General features: G+C 32.8%; 2 protein-coding genes across 11 annotated transcripts; one reads left to right on the top strand and one right to left on the bottom strand.

Moving 5' to 3' along the window:
* Positions 1-1,533: 1,533 nt before the first annotated feature.
* LOC107843922 (guanylate kinase 2) lies at positions 1,534-7,534 on the top strand. Of its 3 annotated transcripts, none has more exons than XM_047397451.1 (11): positions 1,534-1,652; positions 4,653-4,695; positions 4,824-4,931; positions 5,018-5,094; positions 5,190-5,319; positions 5,533-5,895; positions 6,221-6,342; positions 6,422-6,557; positions 6,718-6,763; positions 6,863-6,968; positions 7,046-7,534. In XM_047397451.1, exons 2-11 carry the CDS (start codon positions 4,693-4,695, stop codon positions 7,182-7,184), a joined length of 1,230 nt encoding a protein of 409 aa, XP_047253407.1. In that variant the 5' UTR covers positions 1,534-1,652; positions 4,653-4,692; the 3' UTR covers positions 7,185-7,534. The 3 variants fall into 3 exon arrangements, with proteins under 3 accessions (XP_047253407.1, XP_047253408.1, XP_047253406.1); XM_047397452.1 differs by having other exon boundaries at positions 1,549-1,693; XM_047397450.1 differs by lacking the exon at positions 1,534-1,652 and adding an exon at positions 1,890-3,596.
* Positions 7,530-18,820, bottom strand: LOC107843923 (nuclear transcription factor Y subunit A-7). 8 transcript variants are annotated; one of them, XM_047397453.1, is made up of 6 exons: positions 18,627-18,816; positions 11,789-11,842; positions 10,401-10,504; positions 10,141-10,218; positions 9,129-9,308; positions 7,530-8,025 (listed from the first exon to the last, which is right to left on the bottom strand). In XM_047397453.1, exons 2-6 carry the CDS (start codon positions 11,838-11,840, stop codon positions 7,684-7,686), a joined length of 756 nt encoding a protein of 251 aa, XP_047253409.1. In that variant the 5' UTR covers positions 11,841-11,842; positions 18,627-18,816; the 3' UTR covers positions 7,530-7,683. The 8 variants fall into 8 exon arrangements, with proteins under 8 accessions (XP_047253409.1, XP_047253411.1, XP_047253410.1 ...); XM_047397455.1 differs by lacking the exon at positions 18,627-18,816 and adding an exon at positions 12,935-13,080; XM_047397454.1 differs by lacking the exon at positions 18,627-18,816 and adding an exon at positions 12,913-13,071.
* Between the last annotated feature and the right edge of the window lie 4,836 nt (positions 18,821-23,656).

Genomic DNA, 23,656 nt, shown 5'->3' with positions numbered 1-23,656 from the left:
TTTCATAATTTTAAAACTGTTGCTACAAAAGTTATAACTAAAACTCTACAGTTGCTATTTCTAAAATTTTTCCCCCAAAAAAGCCTTTCTTAAAGGGTGAATTGGGCTTTTTGGGCCAAATTACACAAATAGCCCCATTCCCTGGCTGATCAGGCCCATGCATTTTGTAGCAACATGGTCACAAAGCTATATGAAAAATACTTGTATAAATAACATAAATACCACCTTTTTAAAAGTAATTATACTTTCTCCCATTTTTTAAATTATTTTACTCCCTCTTCCTATTAATATACATAACATAGCCACATATACATAGCATTTTGTGTATATGTTGGGATTTTTGTAATATGTTTAGGGAGTTGCGATTTTTTGTAATATTGGAAACATAAATTATGTATTTGTGTAATTTTTAGAAAATACTTTCTCGCACACCATGTTTACATCAAAAATAAATAATTTAGTCATATAAGTTACCATCTAAAAATAAAGGGAAAATGGTTCGAAATATACCTAAATTTTACGAAATTTATTGTAACACGCCTCAACTTTGTGGATATTTCTATGACCCCCTCGATTTTTATTATTGTTTTTTTGTGCCATATATTTGCCCAGCTGAACTACTATGTGAATATACGCACACTCACTGAGCGCTTAAGATTTTGAAGTAGTCTGAAGTAGTAGTGGTCGTCTTTCTAGAAAAATAAATAAATTAGGTAAAAGTCTATTGCAATCTTGATTGATCTTTGATTAAGGGGAGAACACAATCTTTGAAACGAGTCAAAATTGAAGTTGTTAAATAACAAATTTGTGTGTATATGCACCTATTCTTGGACAAAATTAATTGGTAAGTCACATGTACAATGTACAATCATGTTTCTCCTTCAAAAAATTCCCAAATGAAACTTTCAATACTTGTTATCTACATTTAATTGTCATTAAAACGTTACTTTTGCAGGACTCTACAGATGTCGTCGTTACTGATTTTTTTTTTAAATTTTTGGCAGTTTAGTGGAATGCCATGTCTACGTTCAATCATTTAAAATATTACTTTTTGTGAGAATTATATAGATATCCGTTATTAAAATTGTTACCTTTTGACGTTTTTATGAAATGTCACGTCTATGTTCAATCGTCATTAAAATATTACTTCTTGTGGAAATTATACATATATAATCATTATCGAAATTGCTAATTTTTTGACGATTTTATGAGATATCACAACATCTTACCCTTTTTTCTTTTTTCGATGATGAAAAGAGTTAGGAATGAAAAAATTCATTTTCGTGGTGACGTTTATAAACTAATAATAAATAGATAAAATTTATTCATAAATAAATAAATAAAATAAAAGAGTTTATTGCAAATAAATATTTCATAGCACCTCGCAGAATTCCGACTAACAACTTTTAACAAATTTTGAAAGACTAAAATTGCTTAAATAATACTTAAAGTTACTATTTTGAACATACTGTCAAAAATAAAGGACCATTTTTGTAATTTCCACCGTTTGCCTTCACCTTTCTTGCGGCTTATTCAAACAAAGTTGCTGTATTTTTTCCTCTAAAACCTTCAAGATTTCTAGTTAAATGCAATAGTTTTATAGAAAGAACAAAAAAACCAAAAATATATTAGCAAAAAAATTTAGAAAAAAGGTAAATAGTCTTTAAGGTTACCATAATTTGTTGTTTCTAAGGTACTTTTTTTCATGTGCTTTATATTTCAAGATTGATTTATATGTTGTTTTTCTTTGTTGGGATTTTGTATATATATAATTGTGATCTTGTAATGAACAGGGTTTGTTTAGCTTTGATCCAATTCTGTTATTGCTTGGTGAAATATTTTTGTGATTTTATAAGTTTTATGTATATATATTTGTTGGTTAATGTTGAAGTTTTATGTGGAAGACATTATTTTTTGATCTGGTTTTTTTAGTTTGATTTGTGTGTTTCAAATTGAAGGGATGTTTTTTTGCTTATGTCTATGGTGAGTTCTTGAAAAGTTTGAATTTTTAGTATAGCTGTTCTTGAGCTCAATGGTAAAAATGTGGTTTATGGATTGTTCTGATTAAGTTAATGTTAAAATTTTACACGAAAGGTATGATTTTTGATCTGGGGTTTCTAGTTTGATTTGTGTTTTTTCATTATCATGTTCAAATTTTTGATTGAAGGTATTTTTTTGTTATCTTTATGGTGAATACCTTAAAGATTAAACCTTTAAGTTTAGCTGTTCTTGAGCTCAATGGTAAAAATGTGCTTAATGGATTGTTCTGAGCATTTTTTTTAATGTGGTATTTAGGGAGAAGCTCTAACTTTCTTTGCTGATAAACTTTTGGGAGGTTTTATAAGTTTAAGTTGAAGTTTTATATTTGTCGGTTAATGTTAAAGTTTGACGTGAATGACATGGTTTTTTGATCTGGGGTTTCTAGTTTGATTCGTCTTTTTTCATTATCATGTTTCAAAATTTGATTGAAGGGATCTTTTTTTGTTATATTTTGAACTTTTGATTTAGTTGTTCGTGAGGTCAATGGAAAAAATATGCACGGATGCCCCAGTGCAGAGGTGTGAGAGGTTGGCTATAGATGGTTCTAGGTGAGGTAGAGATAGGCTGAAGAAATACTGGAGGGAGGTGATTAGACATGACATAGAACAGTTACAACTTACCGAGGACATGACCTTATATAGGAAGATGTAGAGGATAGAATTAGGGTAGAAGGTTAGTAGGAAGGAGTGCGTCCTTGATAGTAAGTAGGAGTGCTTTGTTTTGTTACCTGTGCTAGTAGTTATAGTGCTATGCTTGTAGTGTCTTGTCCTTGGAGTTTTGGTGATGTTTGTTGCTTCTAGGAACGGAGCTAGGTTGTGGCCGGGGTTCATCCGAATTCCTATCGGCAGAAAATTATACTATTTATATACGTTTGAAATTATTTTTTATGTATATATAGTAGACGTCAAACTCCCTACGGCTAGTTTGTGTGTCTACTTCTTTATATTTTGAACTCGCTTAATGAAAATTCTGATTCCGCCACTGGTTGTTTCAGTTAGATCGTTTGTAGCATTAGTTTGTGGTAGTATTGTTTCTGTTATTATCTATTCTTGTGTTACTACCTATGGTTGCTTGTTTTCCTATTATGCCTTTTCGAGACTGTTTTTTGTCTTGAGCCGGGATCTATCAGAAACAACACCTCACCTCTGAGGTAGTGATACAGACTGCGTACGCTTTAACCCTCCCCATACCCCATTTTGTGGGAATATACCGGGTATGTTGTTTTCGTCGGATTGTTTGTTCCGATCAATTTTTGTTTTTTAGCAAAAAAAGAAAGAGATTAAGTGGCTTTCCGAGTCACTATAATTTGTCCTTTATCAGTTAATGTTCATATGTTTTCTTGTTCAGATTGATTTCTATGGTCCTTGTGATCTTTATTGAACAGGGGTTTTAGCTTATGTCTAATTTGAACGGTCCCTATTTTGTTCGTTTATTACTTGGTGAAATATTTTTGTGAAGGTGTTAATCTTGATATGGGGTTTCTAGTTTGATTTTTGTTTTTCAGATATCATGTTGAATTTTTTGGTTGAAGGGATCTTTTTTTTGTTATCTCTATGGTGAGTACCTCAAAGATTGAACCTTTAAGCTAACCTGTTCTTGAACTCAATGGTAAAAATGTGTTTAATGGATTGATCTGATCAAGTAAAGAAAGAAATTTGATAGCCTTCTGAGTCACTATAATTTGTGCCGTTTATCAGGCAATTTACGTATGTTTTAGTTCAGATTGATTTCGATGGTGCTTCTGATCTTTAATGAACTGGGGTTTTACTTATGTCTAATTTGCGTGATCTGCTGATTCAGTTCTGTTTTTATTACTTGGTGAAACATTTTTGTGGTTTCATAAGTTTTAGTTGAAGTTTCAAATATATTTGTCAGTTAATGTTAAGGTTTTACGCGAAAGGCATGATTTTCTGATCTGGGGTTTCTAGTTTGATTTGTGTTTTTCCAACATCAGGTTCAAAACTTTTATTGAAGGTTTATTTTTAATTTATTTATTTATTTTTAATAAATTTTATCTCAATGGTGAGTAACCTAAAGATTGAACCTTTAAGTTTTGCTGTTCTTGAGTTCAATCGTAAAAATGTCCTTAATGGATTGTTCTAATCAAGTCAATGTTAAAGTTTTGTGCGAAAGGAATGATTCTTGATCTGGGGTTTCTAGTTTAGTTTGAGCTTTTCCGATATCATGTTCAATTTTTTGATTGAAGGGACCCTTTTTTTAGTATCTCTATGGTGAGTACCTTAAAGATTGAACGTTTAAGTTTTAGCTTTTCTTGAGCTCAATAGTAAAGATGTGCTCAATGGACTCTTCTGATCAATTTCTTCTTTTAAGCAAAAAAAACAAAGAAAGAAATTAAATAGTTTCCCGAGTCACCATAATTTGTCGTTTAGCAGGTAATTTTCATATGTTTTCTAGTTCAGATTGATTTATATGGTTCTTGTGATCTTTAGTGAACAAGATTTTTAGCTCATTCCTTGGTGAATATTTTTTGTGATTTCACAAGTTTTAGTTGAAGTTTATACGTGTTTGTGGTTAACGTTAAAAGTTTTATGTGAAAGACATGATTTTTTGATCTTTGGTTTCTAGTTTGATTTGTGTTTTTCTATTATCAGGTTCAAGTTTTTGATTGAAGGGATTCTTTTTTTAATCTCTATGGTGAGTTCCTTAAAGATTGAACCTTTAAGTTTAGCTGTCCTTGAACTGAATGGTAAAAATGTGCTTTAATGAATTGTTAGTTCTGATCAAGTTTTTGTTTGTTTTTTTGAAAATCCTGTGGTATTCAGGGAGAAGCTCCAGCTTTCTATGCTGATAATCTTCCGGGAGATATTCAAAAGAAAGTTGATGCACAATCCGAGTGCAATGAAAGAACTGTCGTTGTTGGCAGCAAAATAGTATGATGATTCAACTTACTGATTTAATGCAATCCCTTCTTTCTTATAGCTTTTAATGAAATGTTTTCTCTCCGTATTTTCATCAGTATGTGATTGATGGGGTTGATCATGAGTCGGGGTCGACTATTGGAGTTCGAATCTTTGATAAATCTAGTGGGGAATGGTGAGTTTTCTGTTGTAGCTGGTTAGTTTTAAACTGTTTACAGCTGCTCTGTAGCTGTTAGATAGAATGAACAATGTATGAATGAACAATTGCAGGATAAACCCCACCGTGTTGGGAACAAAACCCAAGTCGTCTAAGCACCACTCAGCTGTGCTTTTAAATGATGATCGCGTGTTAGTTGTCAGAGGGAACTCCGATTCTAGTGAATGCTTGTGGTTTCTTGAGGTTGGTAAATCTCATGCTCACATGTTCCAAATGCTAATCTCTTTTAACTTTTTGATTTGTAATGTCAAAATCTGTCGCTGAGTTTGCTGATGATTCATTTTATTTGTTGAATAATGTCTAAATGAGATAATGGATACAATAATTCGAATTAATGAATTAATTGCTAAAACCTCTTCTCAGCGTTATGCTAAAAGCTCTGTCATGCTTTTGTAGGTGGGCACCCCCTTTGTTAAAGAACATGAAAAGAATTTAGGGGATGAGGTGGTTGCCTGGAGCAAAGGAGTTTTAGGCAATGCCGAGAAGCCCATTGTCATTAGTGGCCCTTCGGGAGTGGGTAAGGGCACCTTAATATCAAAGCTAATGAAAGAATTTCCATCCGCTTTCGGATTTTCTGTGAGCCACACAACCCGAGCACCAAGAGAAAAGGAGCAGAATGGGATTCATTACCATTTTACCGACCGCAATGTGATGGAGAGAGAGATAAAGGATGGCAAGTTCCTCGAGTTTGCTTCTGTTCATGGTAATCTCTATGGAACAAGTGTAGAAGCTGTTGAGGTAGTTGCTGATGCTGGCAAGGTATTTATGCTTCCATGTTATTTATTCCGTCAAATATTGGTACTCCCTTTATCGTTATCGATCCATAAACTACAACTGTTTTATAATTTAATTATTTGTGTTCTTTTTAACGGTCTAGAGCACTTAAAGGTACCTTAAAGAAAAAGGGAAGTTCTCTCTTTGATGGATATCCCCTATTGTTATCTCTTCATATTGCTTTTTAGCTTCTCCCCGCGAATAAATGCCCCTATGGTTATTGCTACATGGACCAATTTTTTGCATGTGTATTACATTAGATGTTTCTCTGCAACCTTCAAAAACCGTTTAGTGCTGTGTGATTGTGTAGATATGTATCCTTGATATCGATGTTCAAGGAGCAAGGTCTGTGAGGGCTACCGCTCTTGACGCCATTTTCATTTTCATCTCTCCTCCTTCTTTTGAAGAGCTTGAGAAGCGTCTTCGTGCAAGGTGGGCTAATCAAGAAATTCAAGGTTTCTCATCTTGTATTCTGTTTAGTATTAAGAAGTATCGTCTATATTTTGATCAGGGCAACTGAGACTGAAGAACAAATCCAAAAGCGTCTCCAGAATGCTAGGGCAGAACTTGAACAAGGGAAATCATCTGGTCTGTTTGATCATATATTGGTAAACGATGACCTTGAAACTTGTTATGAGAAACTCAAGGTGATTATTGCCCCATATACCGTAATTCATTCTTTGTGATTCTAGTTAAAAAAACATCAGTTTTTCCTATTTTACACGTGAAGAAAGTTCTTATCTCGTAAGAATTCTTACGAAATGACATCTACTAACACGATCATAATATATCTTTCAAATGACGTAGGACATTTTGTGCCTAAGAGACGGCGTGAAGTCTGCTTGTAACACATGTAAGTTGGTGCTAATATTTTGACATCATTTTTCTCTTCTTGATTTAAAAATCAAATTATATACCACTATTGGTTTCGTCCTCTTTTCTCAAACTGCAGTTCCAGAATCAGTCGACTTGTCCATCGAACATCCAGTGTCAAAGATTGATCAAAAGCTTATGATCAACTGTACCACCGCCGAACATGAAAAGGCATCGAATAACATGTATGTAATCCCTTTTTCTAGAAAGTCGATTACCCATTCCATATGCGAATACTAAGAGGCTGGAGTGTCTGATGCAGGTATGCTTTGAACTTGTCTTTGATCAAAGGAGGAGCGCCAGGACGGACAAGAGGACTAAACATGTACGCCGTCAATCCTTTGACTGATGATGTAAACGGAACATCACACATCCCAGAACTTAATGGTATCCAGTTTTGACCGAATACTTCTTTTCTTCTTTTAAGTCGATACAGAGGGCTCGAGCCTCTTTGAAAGAACACAATTTTGACTTCCTGAGGTCATCGTTGGAGTGCAAGAATGATTCGATCCATTATGTCACCTTCCCATCCTCTATTCAGGAGGATCACTCAAAGAAAAAGTGTGCTGGATATTTCATTCATCTTCTAAAAGAAAAATCGTTTAAATGTAGTCATTGCCATGAAGTTTCAAATTCCATTGACCATAGCTTCACGCGATCATCGTGATGCTGCTTTCCCTTCTCTTTTCAATGTTGCTATTGAACTTTTACATCTATGATTATATCAAAGTTAAGACAATATCTTATAACATACATGCCTCACTGAATACCTGTAACATATACTACAAGTATGGTTTATTACAGATAAAGTTACAAACTTCAGGGATATTGGATATTTACATAACTCGAACGAACCACAAGTCGCACAGGACTACTAGACGTCTCACAGAGCGACTCGCTTCAAAAGTGTGCAGAGTGCATGCAATTGCAGTGGTTGTTGTCATTGAGGTTCCACTGATAATGACAACCCAATTGCAGATTTTCTTTAGTAGTACCATGTATTCCTTGGAACTGAAATCCCTCACCATTATTGGATGATCCAATATCTTGTTCATAATTGAGTAGGTAATTTGCAGAAGAATCAGACACCAATGAACCACCTTTGCCTTCACTACTTGCAGTTGCATTGTTGTTGTTGTTGTTAGTAGGATGTTGGTTGTTCTTCTTTGTGTTGAGAAATCTACCTCCACCATCTCTAGCTCTTCTCATCGCGTGTCGGTGGCGCGATTCGTGAAGATAAGGCTGAAAGAAAACAACATCATTTGCATGTCGTCTTCGTGCGTTCAACTGATTCCATTACTTTCGACTCAAACTATACATTATGCATACGAAGATAAAGGTTGATATACATTTGAACAAACAAAACAATATCACTTAAATTACCTGTTGTCTCTGTGTGTGTTCAACTGATTCCATTACTTTCGACTCAAACTATACATGTATATGCATAAGAAGATACGGCTGCTATACATTTGAACAAGCAAACCAACATCATTTACCAATTGTCTTTGTGCGTTCAACTGATTCCATTACTTTCGATTCAAACTATAGATGCATATATACATATGAAGATAAGGCATATATATATATATATATATATATATATATATATATATATATATATATATATATGCATTTGAACAAACAAAATGTCACTTACCTGTCATCTCCGTGTCTTCAACCGATTCCATTACTTTCGACTCAAACTATATATGTATATACATGTGAAGATACGTCCGATATACATTTGGACAAACAAAACAACATCATTAATCACCAAACCTTTTACTATATATCTCCAAATTTTGAACAAGAAGCCAAAAAGATTCAATTTTTTTTGAGTAAAACATCTGGTACCCTTGAACTATTGACCAAAGTTGCTACGACACACTTCAATTTCACGGGGTTCTATTACCCTCTGGAATTAAATTTTTAGCGTATTTTGTCAAATCTTTTTAGCTGACGTGGACCCCATTTTATGTAATAAAGGTGTCACGTCAGCACAAAAGGATAACAAAAATACGCTAAAATTGAGTTAGGGAGTAATAAGACCCTGCAAATGTTGGAGTGTGTCGTAGAAACTTTGATCATAGTACATCCGGGAGGGTACTAGATGCTTATTTCCTTTTTTTTTCAATCTCATATGTTAAGCCTAATCAGAGGCGAATTTAATTAGGGTAGTGGTCTTAGTGCGTTCAATTGATTTAATTACTTTCGACTCAGATATAATGCGTCAACATTTTAGAGAGTTCGAACAACATAGTCATCAAGAAAAATCAACATTTTTGTTGTCCAGATAGTAATTAAGACAAACGAAATGAAACAGAGGTAGTAGTAGTACGTACCTTTCTTGATTTGACAACTTTTTGCTGCAACACAGCCTTAGCACGAAGTTGTCTTCTCCTTAGAATACCATGGTACTGTTTGGCATTTACATACATTGGTTCTTCCTTCACTTCAATTGGCAATATCATTCTCCCATTATGATGCATTGATGATGATGATCTTTCTATATTTTGATTTACCTGTTTAATATACAAGTAATTATATCTTCAATACGCTCCCTCAATCACGTGAGCCTAAGTGTTTTTTCATGACCAAACACATGGAGATTCTTTAATTTTTAGACTTGACTCTTGAGTGCATGCATACGTCTGGTCTGCTCTGATATTATGTTGAAGTTAGTTAGAGAGAGCTAGCTAGCGCACTTTTATTATATTTTTTTAGGGTAAAGAGTCAGAAATATATACTTAAAACTTTGACGAAATCTGTTGTAACACGCCTCAACTTTGTGGGGTGTCCTATGACCCCCCTCGACTATTTATTACCGTATTTCTGTTATATATATTTGTCTAGCTGGACTACTTTAGACCCTTACGCGCCAGTGCGCGTATATTCACGCAATGATCCAACTGGACAAATATATACCATAGAAATACGGTAATAAATAGTCTAAGGGGGTCATAGGACCCCCACAAAGTTGAGGCGTGTTACAGCAAATTTTGCCAAAGTTTAAATATATTTCAAACGTTTTCCCCTATTTTTTAATTAGATTTTCTAGACAAAGAAGTAGACAAAAAAAATGATCAAGGTAAAGAGGAATATCTTCATAGATAGATTTTGAGTGGAAAAATGAAAATATTTTTACTATTTAGTGAATATTAACATGGATCTAACTAAAAGTCACCAATTTTAGCAGGCTATATATATATATATATATATATATATATCAATCAATCAATGTTTAGTCTAAAAATATTTACCTGTAATTATCTTATGAATGATCTGATTGTGTAAATATTTCTACTGCGTCGATACTAAAGAGAGAAGTGAGTATTAGTACTACAACATACATACCATAGGTTCACCACAAGCAATAGTCACATTGCCACAAGAATATTGTGGTACTTCTGTATAGGGATATGATTTAAATGCCTGCATATATTATAAATATAAGTATAGTAAATAATGACAGTAACATACTCAGTGTAATTCCAAGCCTTATATATCACTACCTGGAAAGAAATAGAGAAATTGTTTCCAATAAGTTTATCATATTTCACATAAATTTTTTTTTCTTTCCAAAAGAGAAAAAGAAAGAGGAGAATATTGCTCACAATTGAAGGGGCCATCAGTTCAAATTGATTTGCTGCTCTTAAATTTTCACCCATGATTTGAGGCCTAACTTCTATTTGTTTTCCTTCCCTCTTGCAATCACTATCTGTTAATTGAAAAAAAAAACATTTGTTTACCTCTCTTAAATTATCTATCGTTTTCTGCTTCTCGAGATTTAAATTATTTAAATTTTGATCAATATTTTAAAATTATATCATTTTCAAGATATGGATAAGGCTGTATAGTCACTATTAAGGGTGGGCATAGTATGGTATGATACGGTATTTGAAACTTTGGTATGGTAATTTCGGTATTTGATTTTTAAAAACACTATACCATTACCATACCATATTAATTCGGTATGTTACGGTATTTTGATGTTCGATTTCAGTATTTTACGGTATGACAATCGGTAACCATAGTTTATTCAACTTTGACAATATATACTCATATATATAATAGAGTATTATTACTTCGACTTATCAAAAGTATGTCTCAATTGTATCGTAATTACATATTACACATGTAAAAATATTCAAAAAAAGTACAAACAACTCTTTTTGTTAGTCAATTACAAAAAAAAGACATTACAATCATGATAAAGTAGCCAAAGTTCCTATGTCTTAACATTTTTATACTAATACTAAGTTGTATATTTTTGTATGTGTATATATATAAATATATAGTTATATATATACATATATATATATATATATACATACACATATATATATGTATGTATATGTATATGTATATGTAATACACACATATATATATATGTATGTATATGTATATGTATATGTATATACTTCGGTATGCTATTCAGTATTTCGGTATGTCATTTATAAATACCGAATACTGTGCCATATACCAAAAAATTTAAAATGTATACCAAATACCATAATAACAAAATCACGGTATCAAAAATTTTGGTTTGGTATGGTAATTCGGTATATATATATATATTTTGGTATGGTATTCAGTATTTCGATATGTCATTTATAAATACCGAATACCGTGTCATATACCAAAAAAATTTAAACTGTATACTATATACCATACCAAATATCATAATATCAAAACTACGGTATCAAAAATTTCGATTTGGTATGGTTATTCGGTATATATCATACCATGCCCACCTCTAGTCACTATCTTTTCCCAGTTTTTATTTGTGGAATTACCTGGATATGCTGTTGTAGTTGTTGTCGTTCACCTTAATCGTACTAAGATCATGAAAGGAATTGCAATTTATCTAATCCAGTTAATTAACTTTGAGGATTAGTTAAATTAATTCTCGAGAAAGGGAAAACACACTTATTTTAAAACGAAAAAAGTAGTGGAAATTAAAGTAATGATAAAAATATACATAAAAGTTGCAATGTTATACCTGATTTTTGAAACATTGTACGTTCCATTTCTCCATATGTATCAGCTCTCATTTCTGATCATAATAATAAAAATGAAAAAAATTATAAATTGAAAATCTTTTCCAAACATTATTCTTGTCCATATTATGAATCTTTTATAATATCCATATTGAGTTTAATTAATTAGACAGTAAAACATAAGAAAAAGGGTACACCAATATATTATAGTGGATTTAAACAAAAATAAATAAATAAATTATAGATGGAGTAATTTATTGTATTATGTTGTTGGATATTATATTCGGATTGTGGATCGTACATGTGGACTGACCTAATCTAGTTAAAAAGAGATGAGCACATTTTGAGTGATGTATTATTTTAATTTGTTGACGTACATAAAGTTAAACTCAATAAATTTTCATCATACTATACAATTTTTTTAAAATTTTTTTTAATCTTTACTTCAGATCAAAAGTAGTTTCTCAAATTAATTATCCCAATAGGAAGCAAATAACAAAAGTTTGAGAAGAACCCTACTATTTAAATTTTGATCTCATAAAAACAATTAGGCATACTAAAATCGAGAGCAAAATACTGATAGAATTGTTAAGAGACTTGTCTAAACAACAAGATATAATAATCATCGAAACTTTTGGCTATTATCATCATAACATGCTTTGTAGAAACTCACAATCACAACATGTTACGGTGATGTCAGCAGAATCTGATCGTAAATTCCGACAGATCGCCAGGATTTTCAGACATAAATGGAGAAGAAGAAGAAGAATTAATGATATACAACAATAACAATAACTACATCTCGATTCCAATAAATTGAAATCAGCTATATGATTCTCATCACTAATAATATATTACCACAAATTAACATCTATATATAGTTGTAAACACGATAACACCAAAAATTAACAAGCAATTCTTCCCACATCAACCAAAAAATAATAGTCAAGAAACAAATATAATCAAGAAGAGTCTATTTACCCCTTTATGCCAACACAATTGAATCAAGAAAATGATAGTAGTAGACATGTCAAGCTAAATTTGGAAAGATAATAAAATTTTTATAACTTTCCTCATCAAGCAAAAAAAAAAAATAAATTAAGAGGAAAATTAAAGAAAGACTCACATGAGATAATTGAAAGACTCACATGAGATAATTGATTGGGAAAGACAATATATGTTAATGATAAGCTTTCTGTTTGTGGAAATATTGCATCAACTATATAAAGATTAAATATATATATGGGGTTTAATTTGGTGCATTCATAATTATATTGTGCATGCTGAGTCCTTATACTAATAGACAAAAAAATAAAAAATATATATATAGAAAAAGAAGAATCAAAGAAGAGAAGAGAAGAAAGTGATGTGTGAATATTTTTATTTTTATATAATAAAACACAATCTAGGATTAATACTGCAAGACAATGATGTGTCCATTATTCTAATATTAAATGACTAAAAGGCACTTGTTTAATATTCCTTTTTTTTTTTTTAGCTACCTAATAAAATTATAATTTCGCGTGTAATGGAATGACAAGTACTCTTCAATTCTTAATTAAAGATTCTGGATTCGAGCGTTTGATATGTAATCGGCCTTTAGTAGATAAAGTTTTATCTTCGAAGCGAGATTTTCCAATGTAAATTTAGATTAATCAAACTACAGAGCGAATATTTGAAAAATATATCAGAAAAATAAAATAAAATTGTGAGATGATTTTTTAATTCATTAAATAAGATGTCAAGAATCATGACACAAGATAAGGTCATCTTGTAAGATTTTTTTGAGAATTATACCTACTTAATGAGAATTTGAGTAACCTATATGAGAACCTTCTTTCATTAAATGAGAAAATGAATTTTACTAACCATATCTTAGTCAATAAGGTCATACTAATAAAATACTTCAATGGTAGTTCAAACTTAAACCAAAATCTTTAAATTGTAAAAAATACAGTTCAATATATGAAGTATTCTATATTAATAGATGTATCAATCTATGATTCCACTGTTCGAACTTGTTACTTATAAGTTATATATACTAAAGCTCCCTTTAAAAAACTTTGCATTATAATTAAACAAATACTTTGAAAATCTAATTAAGTTGTATCTTTTATTTATTAATCATTCACTGAATCAATTAATTTAAATTCATCTTATGAATGACCCGTTAAATCGCGGAAGAAACATTCTTCTTATTAGAAATTTCTTTATTTTTGGTAATACCTCGAACACGAGATCTCTATTATTCCACCATGACATTGAAATCATACTCCTAAATGCCCTTTACGTGTATTGTGTGCTGCTTAAACATAATGTTACAATTTGTGATTTACTCCTTCTGTCTTAATTTACGTGATAATATAAAAAAGAATGTTACCTTTTTGTTTAATGAAGTGATATAAATATCTAAGATTTATTTTAAATCACAGTAATTAAATTTTTTGTGTCAAGCCGAACGATTTTTTTTCCCCTCCCTATAAGGGGAGTTTTAAAATTTTTATTTTCTAAATGATTCAAACTCACAATTTTAAAATTGAAAATTTAATAGGACTAAACATGTAAAAACAAGAAAAAAGATAAAATAGTGATAAAGAAAGACAAGACAATAATGGCAAAAATATTGAGAATACCAATATTAGAAAGAGGCAAACGTGTCCTTTATAAATAGTGAAATCTTTTAACTTTTAGCCCCACATATTCCATTTTTTTCTAAACTAAAATTGCCACGTGTGTACGGCCCCTTTTTTAAAATTATTATCTGGAAGCGTGATGACTCAACAGTCAACATAACGGCGCAACGCCGTTAAGTGCGGTTCTCGTTTGTCTTGTCGGGTTATTAGGTGGCAAACGTTTACCAATAATGTATAACGTTTGTTGGCATCAACGTCATCGTTGAACTCCCATCATCCTTAATTTGGAGTTGCTTTATTTTATTTTATTATTTATTTTTATATTTTTTTATTTGTTATAATATTATTTATACTGAGTGGAGAGTCAATCGGAAATAATCTCTTTGCTTCATCTAAAGTAATGGTATTATGAACTGCGTATAATTTACCTTCTTCAGATCCCACTTTATGAAAATACACAAGATATATATGTTGTTGTTGTTATTTATCAATTATAACATTTCTCACCAACATGAGTTGTGATGAGATCGTTGAACTTCGATCCCTCCACTCTTAATTTGAAGTTGTGTTATCTTGTTTTATTATTTATTTTATATTTTTTTGTTTGTTATATACTGTTATCTGTTCTGAGTTGAGGGTCTATCGAAAATGATCTCTTTACTTCATATGAGGTATAGTGGCATGGATTGCGTACACTTTACCCTCTCAAACTCCACTTTGTGGGAATACACTGGATGCGTTGTTGTTGTTTATCAATTAGTATAACATTTATCACCAACATGAGTTGTGATGAGATCGTTGAATTTCCTCCGCTCTTAATAAGATATTTTGGAGTTGCGTTTATCAACAATATAACGTTTCTCACTAACATGAGTTGTGATGAGATCGTTGAACTCCCTCCACTCTTGATTTGGAGTAGCGTTTATTAGTTATAACATTTCTCACCAGCATGAGTTGTGATGAGATTGTTGAGCTCCTTCTACCCTTAATTTGGAGTTACGTTTACCAATAATATAACATTTCTCACCAACATGAGTTGTGATGAGATCGTTGAACTCCATCCACTTTTAGTAAGATATTTTAGAGTTGAGTTTATCAATAATATAAAGTTTTTCACTAACATGAATCGTGATGATGAGATGGTTGAATTCCCTCCATCCTTAATATATAAGATATTTAGGAGTTGAAATTTTAGGAATAAAAAGATATTTAGGAGTTGAAATTTTAGGAATAAAAAAAATTGTTGTTGGGAGCATCCGCCAAAAAAATGAGCCTAACAATTAGTCTTCTATATGGACTTGGAAAATCTCCCTAATGAGCTAGTATCTTTTAAGGGTTGAGTTAGGCAGTTAATAAGACATTTGGGAGTTCGAGCTTTTATGGATGAAAAATATTATATTGTTGTTAGGAGCATCGATAGTGACAGAGTTAGAATTTTCACAGGGGATTCAAAATATAAAAAAATAAATATATAAATTAGCTGAAATTAGTTCGACATCTACTTATACAGATAAAAGAATGCTCACCCCGTCACATTTTATGTGGCCGGTATCGCGTGACTTGACATGGTAAAAGGAGACTTTTAAAAGTTATGATCTAACAATCTTTCAATATTTGTGTTTCTGTAAATCATTTCATTAAGAGCAAAAAGGAAATCCTAAATTTAGATTGTTTCTAATTAGAATAAAATGATATTCTTTCGAAGCAGATTAAAACAGAAAGGTCGTCAGACAAAATAGGACAGAGTTATATGTATATTTTTCCGCTGGAAAAATTCAGAACCCCTTGACTTCAACCTAACTCCGCCCCTAAGCATCAACCACGAAAATTGAGCTTTGTAATACGTAAAACAAATTTAGTCGAACTTCGATGTAAATATTGAATAAAAAATAAATGATGATATTTCATGGGTCTTTATGATAGGGACCGTAACTTTCCACGCGTCCACTTTAAACAAATAATGGACTAAAAATTTCTGCTATTATAAATGTGGCCAAACAAGTGTGCCATTATGGAAACATGAAATGAAAATGAATAGTTCCTAACCTTATCACTTTCACTTATGATTTAATAATTAAGGATTTTGGTTTTATATTAACCTTTACGTATCCTTACTAGGGAGCGCTATTTCCTACATTAAGGTTTACGTACATACTTATCCCCTTAATTATTAATTTCATAACAACAGTTTTATAATTACATAATATAGCAAGTTGTATTTTGTAGTTTTGCAAATTGTTGCTACAAAAATACAAATACATATGATTTTTACCGCCCTTATGATCGATATGTACTTTGTATTTTTACAAACTAAAATACAAACTGTTGCTATAAAAATACAAATACATATGCTACAAAATGTAATTTGATAAAAAATTTATTATTTTTTGTAATTTAATACTTCAGTATGCTACGTATTTTTTCCCTTTCTTGGATGGGGTCCTATCCAACGCGAAATTGGATTAGTCGGACTTCAATACCGGAATCGAATACTGGATGAGAAATCCAAAAAAAATAAAAAAAAATCCATAGATTCATTGGAAGTGAGTAGTTTTTGCTTCGACTCGATCTTCACATGAAATGAAAATAAATAATTTTGATTGTGAATTCAATTATTATTATTATACAAGTTATATTTTTCTGAGATATGAATAGAAATTATAAATTTCAAATTCTAGATCTGTCTCTATTGATTGTAAATTTATAGAGTTTAACCTAAATGTAAATCCATAAGGGGTGCTAATTAGCCCGTTAGCACATTAACTTATGTGGTATTTCCTAAATCCTATTTATAACGTAAAAATATATCATTATGAGCATTTAAAAAAGTATGTATAAATATTTGATCGTGAATCCAAATATAAAATAGTAGAGTTAAAAGGAGGGTTCGACCCATAATTAATTTACTAGCATTTCACATTGTATTTTTCGATTCATTATTGAAAAACAGGATCTTATTAGCATTAAATTATTACTAATTATTCATGAACCACGTGATTTTAAAACCAAAATGGAAAGAAAAATTTGAAAGTGATTTATGATGTTCTAGATGCTAAGTATATATAATAAAATTCAATGACACTTCCCTCTCACACAAATTCTAATTATATGATGCTTGATGTTTTTGTGTGGTTGAGTATGTCACAGCTCACAATTTCTTTTTTGGTTTAAAGATTATAGTTTTAAAGAATTTTACACAATTATATTACTAATTATCCTACATAGAATGGATCAGATGAGTTGTTCAGATGGTAATTATCCTACATCTCTAACCTAAAAGTTGTGAGTTTGTGTCTCGAGGAAGTAAAAGATAGGCGTTTTTAGGGAGGGATTAAAAAAGTAATTTTAACGTAGAATAAATGGTATAATAAGTATATATAGCTTCGATCTTTTGTTTTTTTTTGAAGAAAATATGTGATGACTATGAAGTGCTAACACGTATACATCATGGCTGAGTTAATTAAGAGAGCAAAAAGGTGATTCGGTGTACTAAAATCTCGCTATGCATAGGGTTTATAGAAGAGTCGAGTTACAAAAGTCTATTGTACGCAACCTTATAATATATTCTTACAAATAGCTGTTTCCACAACTCGAACTCATGACCTCCTAAACATGTGACAGAAACTTTACTAGTTACGTCAACGCTCCCAAAAATGGACTTCTCCGATAAACTTTGACTTTTCTAAATGGACTTCTCCAATAAACTTTTGACTTTTCTAGGAGTGCTAGTTTTTCTCTTTGAGCACCTAACACTAAGTTCTACAACTCGAACGACCTCCTGAATACGTGACAGTAACTTTACTAGTTACGTCAACGCTCCCTCCTCTAATAAAATTTGACTTTTCTATTAGTTGTATTCTTTGAGCACCTAACACTAAGTTCATACTAGCTCTTTGAGCAACTAACACTAAGTTCAAAGACTTTAATGAGACAAAAAAGTAGTATTGTAAACTTTGGTGATGTCAAACTAGATCCTTTAAAAACAAAAGGTAGCCCGGTACATTAAAGCTACCGCTATATGCGGTGTTCGAGGAAGAACCCCACCACAAGAGTGTATCGTAATCAGCCTTACCTTACTTTTTCGTCAGAGGCTGTTCTAACGCTTGAACCCATGACCTCCTGGTCACATGGCAGCAACTTTACCAGCTACTCCAAGGCACTGGATCCTTTAAGGTGAATATAAGCTTGTTGAAATTTAGAGCCTTACCTTTGAGAATTGTTGAAGCTTCTTGTTCTTTAAGATCCTTGTGGCTGAAATTCTTTGAACTTTGCTTTTGATAATTGTTCCATGGATGTTGTTGTGTACTTTAGAGACAGAGAAGAAGTGAAAAGTGGGAAATTAAGGCAAATCTCTTTACTGTTGAGGATGCCCAAGTGGATGGTGGATACAAGTCCCATGTGTTGGACCATCTGACTGACTCTATTAATGAGGGAGACATATGAACCTAAGACCAGTGGCAGAGCCACCTTTGTCCAAATGCATTGAAAATTAGATCGTGTAGATTGATAATGTCTATACGTTTACTTTTTTTTATTTGACTTCCCTTTGTGAAAATCTTAATTCCGACTAAGACGTGTGCTTAGCTGAGGTGAATTTGGGGTCATATATTTTGGTGCTAAGTACTGACAAAGCAACTGGAGAGGTTTATGTAGAGGCTGATCGAGTACCAGTGCTGCACTCGTGTAGGATGCTCCAAAATTGCATAGCTTTTAGAGGATCCAACCCTCACTTGACAGTATTTTTAAAGTGTCCAAGCTACATAGATGATATCTTCTAATGAATTGTTGTACTAACTACTAACACAAGAAGTTAAAGATTACAGCTAGCCACATTACAATAGAAATTTCTGATACCAATGGAAACAAGAAAGAAACATATATACAGAAGAAGATTCCTTAACGAATTGTGTATTTCTGTATTCCCAATAACTCAATTTTTATTAAGTATATGAATAAACTTCACCTACATATCCATGTATAAAACAAGAAACAGGCTATACAAAGTGAATTAACAATAGTGTCAATAACTGCTGTGCATACTAATCAAACAAATCAGATGCCCAACTTAGGTCTGATGCAATAAAATCATCAATATCGAATAATCTCTCCATTGGGAAGCACTCGTCACCGTCACTGTTTATAGCTAATGGGGCCGTTGGCTCAGTAAAAGTAATAGGTATTGCCTCTTCAAGATTCTGCACTTGCTCCTCACAACACGCTGACCACTGATCAGACATAAATGCGGCAACATCAGTATATCCAGATTCATCAACGCAGATAGGCAACTGGGGCTGTGTTCCAATATCGTTCAGCAGATCAGCCAATGTTGATGAAAAAGTAGCCTTGAAAAAGTAGCCTGTATAACAATCAACATTATAGTCTTGAAAATTTGTTGCCCCTTTCTCCGAATAACTTGTAACATCGTCATTATGATACTGATCTGAAGACACCATCTCATCGAGAGTCTGCACCTGATTGATCAATTGTTCGCTACTTCGATCTTGTTGCCACTCATGAAACACATTATTATGTTCAGATGATGTGAATGGATTTAAAAGACACGAATCATGTTGTTGAGTTGTCAGAAGCGTGCCATCCATGGCAGCAACAACCTCGTCTCCACTGCGAATTTCCATAGGCGTATAATCTCCCAATTCTTTATGATCACGAGCATGAACATTAACACCAATAGGCAACTGGGGCTGTGTTCCACTATCTTTCAGCAGATCAGCCAGTGTCGATGAAAAATCAGCCCCTGTATAACAATCAACATAATAGTCTTGAAAATTTGTTGCTCCTTCCACCGAATAACTTGTAACATCGTCATTATGATACTGAGCAAAAGGCACTATCTCTTCAATATTGTTTCCTTGGACGACGTTTACTTGTTCACTATTTTGATCTTGTTGCAACTCTTGAAACGCATTATTATGTTCAGATGATGTGAATGGATAAACCGGACACGAATCCTGGAAATTCACTGTCCCTTGCTCGATATAACTTGCAACATAGCCATGATGATTTTGAGCAAAAGGTGCCATGTCTTCAATATTCTGCACCTGATTGATCAATTGCTCACTATTTTGATCTTGCTGCAACTCATGAAACACATTATTATGTTCATCAGATGATGTGAATCGATTTAATAGACACGAATCGTATTGTTGAGTTGTCTGAAGCGTGGCATCCATGGCAGCAGCAACAACCTCGTCTCCACTGGTAATTTCCATAGGCATACAATCTCCCAATTCCTTATGATCTCGAGCATGCACATTAATCTTACGCTTAACGCAACACAAAACAACGTCCTCATAATGCATTAAACTTCGTCGCCTTAACGCCTTTAGGATCTTCTCATCGAGACTGTATTCTCTCATAGTCCAAACAACATCATCAGCTTGATAACCTTTGTATTGATATCTATAATTCTTCTTCGATCCAACTAACTTTAATCCATCATAAACTGATTTTTCGCCGTCGAGCCCCTTCCACGATCCTCCTCCAATCACGGTCCGGATAAACCTCCTACCATCCGATTTCTTCTTCTTCAACTTAGTAAAGAAATATTTAACGTTTTTAGCATCTCCATCCCCTCCTGTCGAATTGCTTTCGAATATATCCCATGGCTTCTTATTCCCATAAAGATCTTCGAATTGAATATTATCACACGAGTAATTCTTGCATGAAACGAATTTGAGTAGATAACGAATAAGCTCTTCATCCCTAGGATGAAACCTAATTCCCAATAACCCCATTACTGGATATTTGAAGAAGTTAAGCTGAAAGAATAGATGTTAAGAAGAAACTTTTTACGTGACTGCTAAGGCTGTTAATACTCTCAAATTGTTCTATTTATAAGTAAGCGTTAGGGACTTTGCTTAAGGCGGGAAGTAACTAACTAACTAACCCTAAATCAACCTAATTAAACAATTATTAGGAAAAGGAGTTTAATTAATACTTTGTTTAATGTTTTAATACATGTAGTAATAGTTAGTTAAACGGCGGGAAATTAATAACTAAAAAATGGAAATCACTTTTCAACTATAATTGGGAAATTTCTAATATTCCACGTGAGTTCAGTTACTTCTTTTTGCAAATTTCCTAGAATAGTCCTCCATTTCTATTTGTTTGACCTTCTTTTCTTTTTAGTCAATCTTTAACCAGATGACCTTTTTCATTTTACTAAGCAACGGTTTAGTTCTAATTTTCCACATGACTTTTTCATGACTTCATAAAAACCATGACTCTGATGCATTGATAATCCCAGAGCCTTAAATCCTATGCCAATTTGGCATGTTTATGTAGTATGTGAATCCATTTGAGCATGAATTTAGACCATAGAGGTCCTTCAAGTCAAGGATGAGTTGAAACTATTTCGATCGATTAAGTTTTAGTAGACGTTGTAATTTGTGTCAGCTTCCATCGACCATAACTCTCTGTATATGTCGAATTAGAGAGCCTACTATGTGTCAAATGATATTCGAGTTAACTTTCCAACGATACCAATTTTGCTAAAATCCAACACCCGAGCAAGAAGTTATGGCCTTTCAAAGTAGCATGCGTCGCCTAACCAATCGCACATGGCCACTGGAAAGCATATGCGATAGCATATGAGGCGCCTAGGTAAATATAGGTGATATCATATGCGGCTCCTATGTAAATATAGGCGATATCATATGCGGCGCATATCTTATGATTTCAAGTGACTTAAACACTCCATTTTTGGGGCAAAATGATCCTTTTTCCACTTTTATTCAACCATAAACACGAAATTCAGTCCCCCATTTCTCCAAAATACATCCACATTCATCTAAAAATTCTCAAGAACACTCCCAAGGGTTTCAAACTAAAAACCAAATAAATCAAGATTTAACCGTCGGTTTTCAAAATTGATTAGAGATTCGAAATCCCCAGTCCACAGGCTTCAAGAAGCACCCATTATTTTTCGAAATAGAGGTACGCGGGATTTTCTAAATTCTCATGGCATAGAAAAATCATGTTTTAGAATGGGGTTTTTGAATCTATGTATATATTCATGTATTAAATGTTTTAACATCATTTTTTTGGTCTTTTGACCTTCCCCAAAGTGATTTGAGAATATGAATGTATGAAACCATGTATTTAAGAATGAATTCTTGTTATGAATTCTTGTTGAGAGCATGATTTTCGGTGAATTCCCTCTTTAGTGAATTTTTCAGATTTCTCATAGCCTATGAATTATTTTGCAATGCATCCTTGAAAAGCACTGTATGAAATGATTGAACTCTTGTTATGATTTAAAGGTGGTTTTAAATCACTAAAGAGGGAATCTAGCATGAATGTTTAATGTTCATAATGCATGTAATGAAAGAGTGCATGGATTTGCTAAAGGCACTAGACCACCATATGTTGATGAAGTTTTTGCATGATTTTGACCTGAGTTTCGAAACACGAAATCTTCTATGTCAGTTGCATGTTTTTTGTGGTCTAAATTATGCTTTAAATGAAAGATTTAACTTAATGTATTATGGCTCAGAAATCATGACTTGCAAGTCTTGGTATGACGATACCAATTCAAACCAATGCCATATCAGACTCAGACTAATAGACATTTCAGACTCATGATTTTAGACATTCAGAATGTTGCATGTACAGAAAAGGTTAAAAATGGGCATACAGAGATGTTAGGTGGTTCCTAAAGAGGGCTTGAGTTCAAGCAACTCATTGCCTAAATATGTGGTTTGTCGACCCGGGTATATTATTATACGCTAACTTAAGTATCATGTGGCGTATCAGATTCAGAAACTCCAACCCTTGCGGCATACTCGGGTTGGAGGGTTCCCCGCCGAGTCGATGGCGGATTCCATATCGCCCGTGGAATATCAGACTTGTAGGAGATACCACCTAACTCAGAAGTAGTACACAGATCAGAGTTTGAGATTTACAGACAGGTTACATGTTTTCAGAAGGTGCCCATGTGTTTTTCAAAAACTATTTTATGCATAATGTTTGATGAACATTTGCTCTCACGTATTATATATATATGTGTGTGTGTGTGTGTGTGTGTGTGTGTGTTCAATTACTCTATTTTGGATTGCTTCACGTGCCAGTACAATTGTGCTGACCCCCCTTCCTCCCAGGTACTGAGGCGCAGTCTAGGGGTCCAGATCCTCAATAGAGTCTATAAACAGGGTTGTCTCAGAGTTCAGTTGTTGAGCCTTCTTTTCTTCGAAAGGCCTAGTCATTTAGGTATTTATT

This window comes from Capsicum annuum, chromosome 10 (genome assembly GCF_002878395.1).
Source record: "Capsicum annuum cultivar UCD-10X-F1 chromosome 10, UCD10Xv1.1, whole genome shotgun sequence".
NCBI lineage: Eukaryota > Viridiplantae > Streptophyta > Magnoliopsida > Solanales > Solanaceae > Capsicum > Capsicum annuum.
Note: the sequence above shows the minus strand (reverse complement) of the source record. Positions and strands in the feature narration are given on the sequence as shown.

Bases quoted from the DNA above. Each gene is read 5' to 3' on its own strand.
- LOC107843923 (XM_047397453.1), bottom strand. From the start codon at position 11,840: ATGAGAGCTGATACATATGGAGAAATGGAACGTACAATGTTTCAAAAA. The intron at 10,219-10,400 runs GTGAGCAATATT...TAATATATGCAG, and splicing joins AACTGATGGCCCCTTCAATT to GCATTTAAATCATATCCCTA. The intron at 9,309-10,140 runs GTATGTATGTTG...TATATTAAACAG, and splicing joins TTGCTTGTGGTGAACCTATG to GTAAATCAAAATATAGAAAG.
- LOC107843922 (XM_047397450.1), top strand. From the start codon at position 3,550: ATGTTGAATTTTTTGGTTGAAGGGATCTTTTTTTTGTTATCTCTATG. The intron at 3,597-4,652 runs GTGAGTACCTCA...TTCTATTATCAG, and splicing joins TTTTTTTTGTTATCTCTATG to GTTCAAGTTTTTGATTGAAG. The intron at 6,969-7,045 runs GTATGTAATCCC...TGTCTGATGCAG, and splicing joins GAAAAGGCATCGAATAACAT to GTATGCTTTGAACTTGTCTT.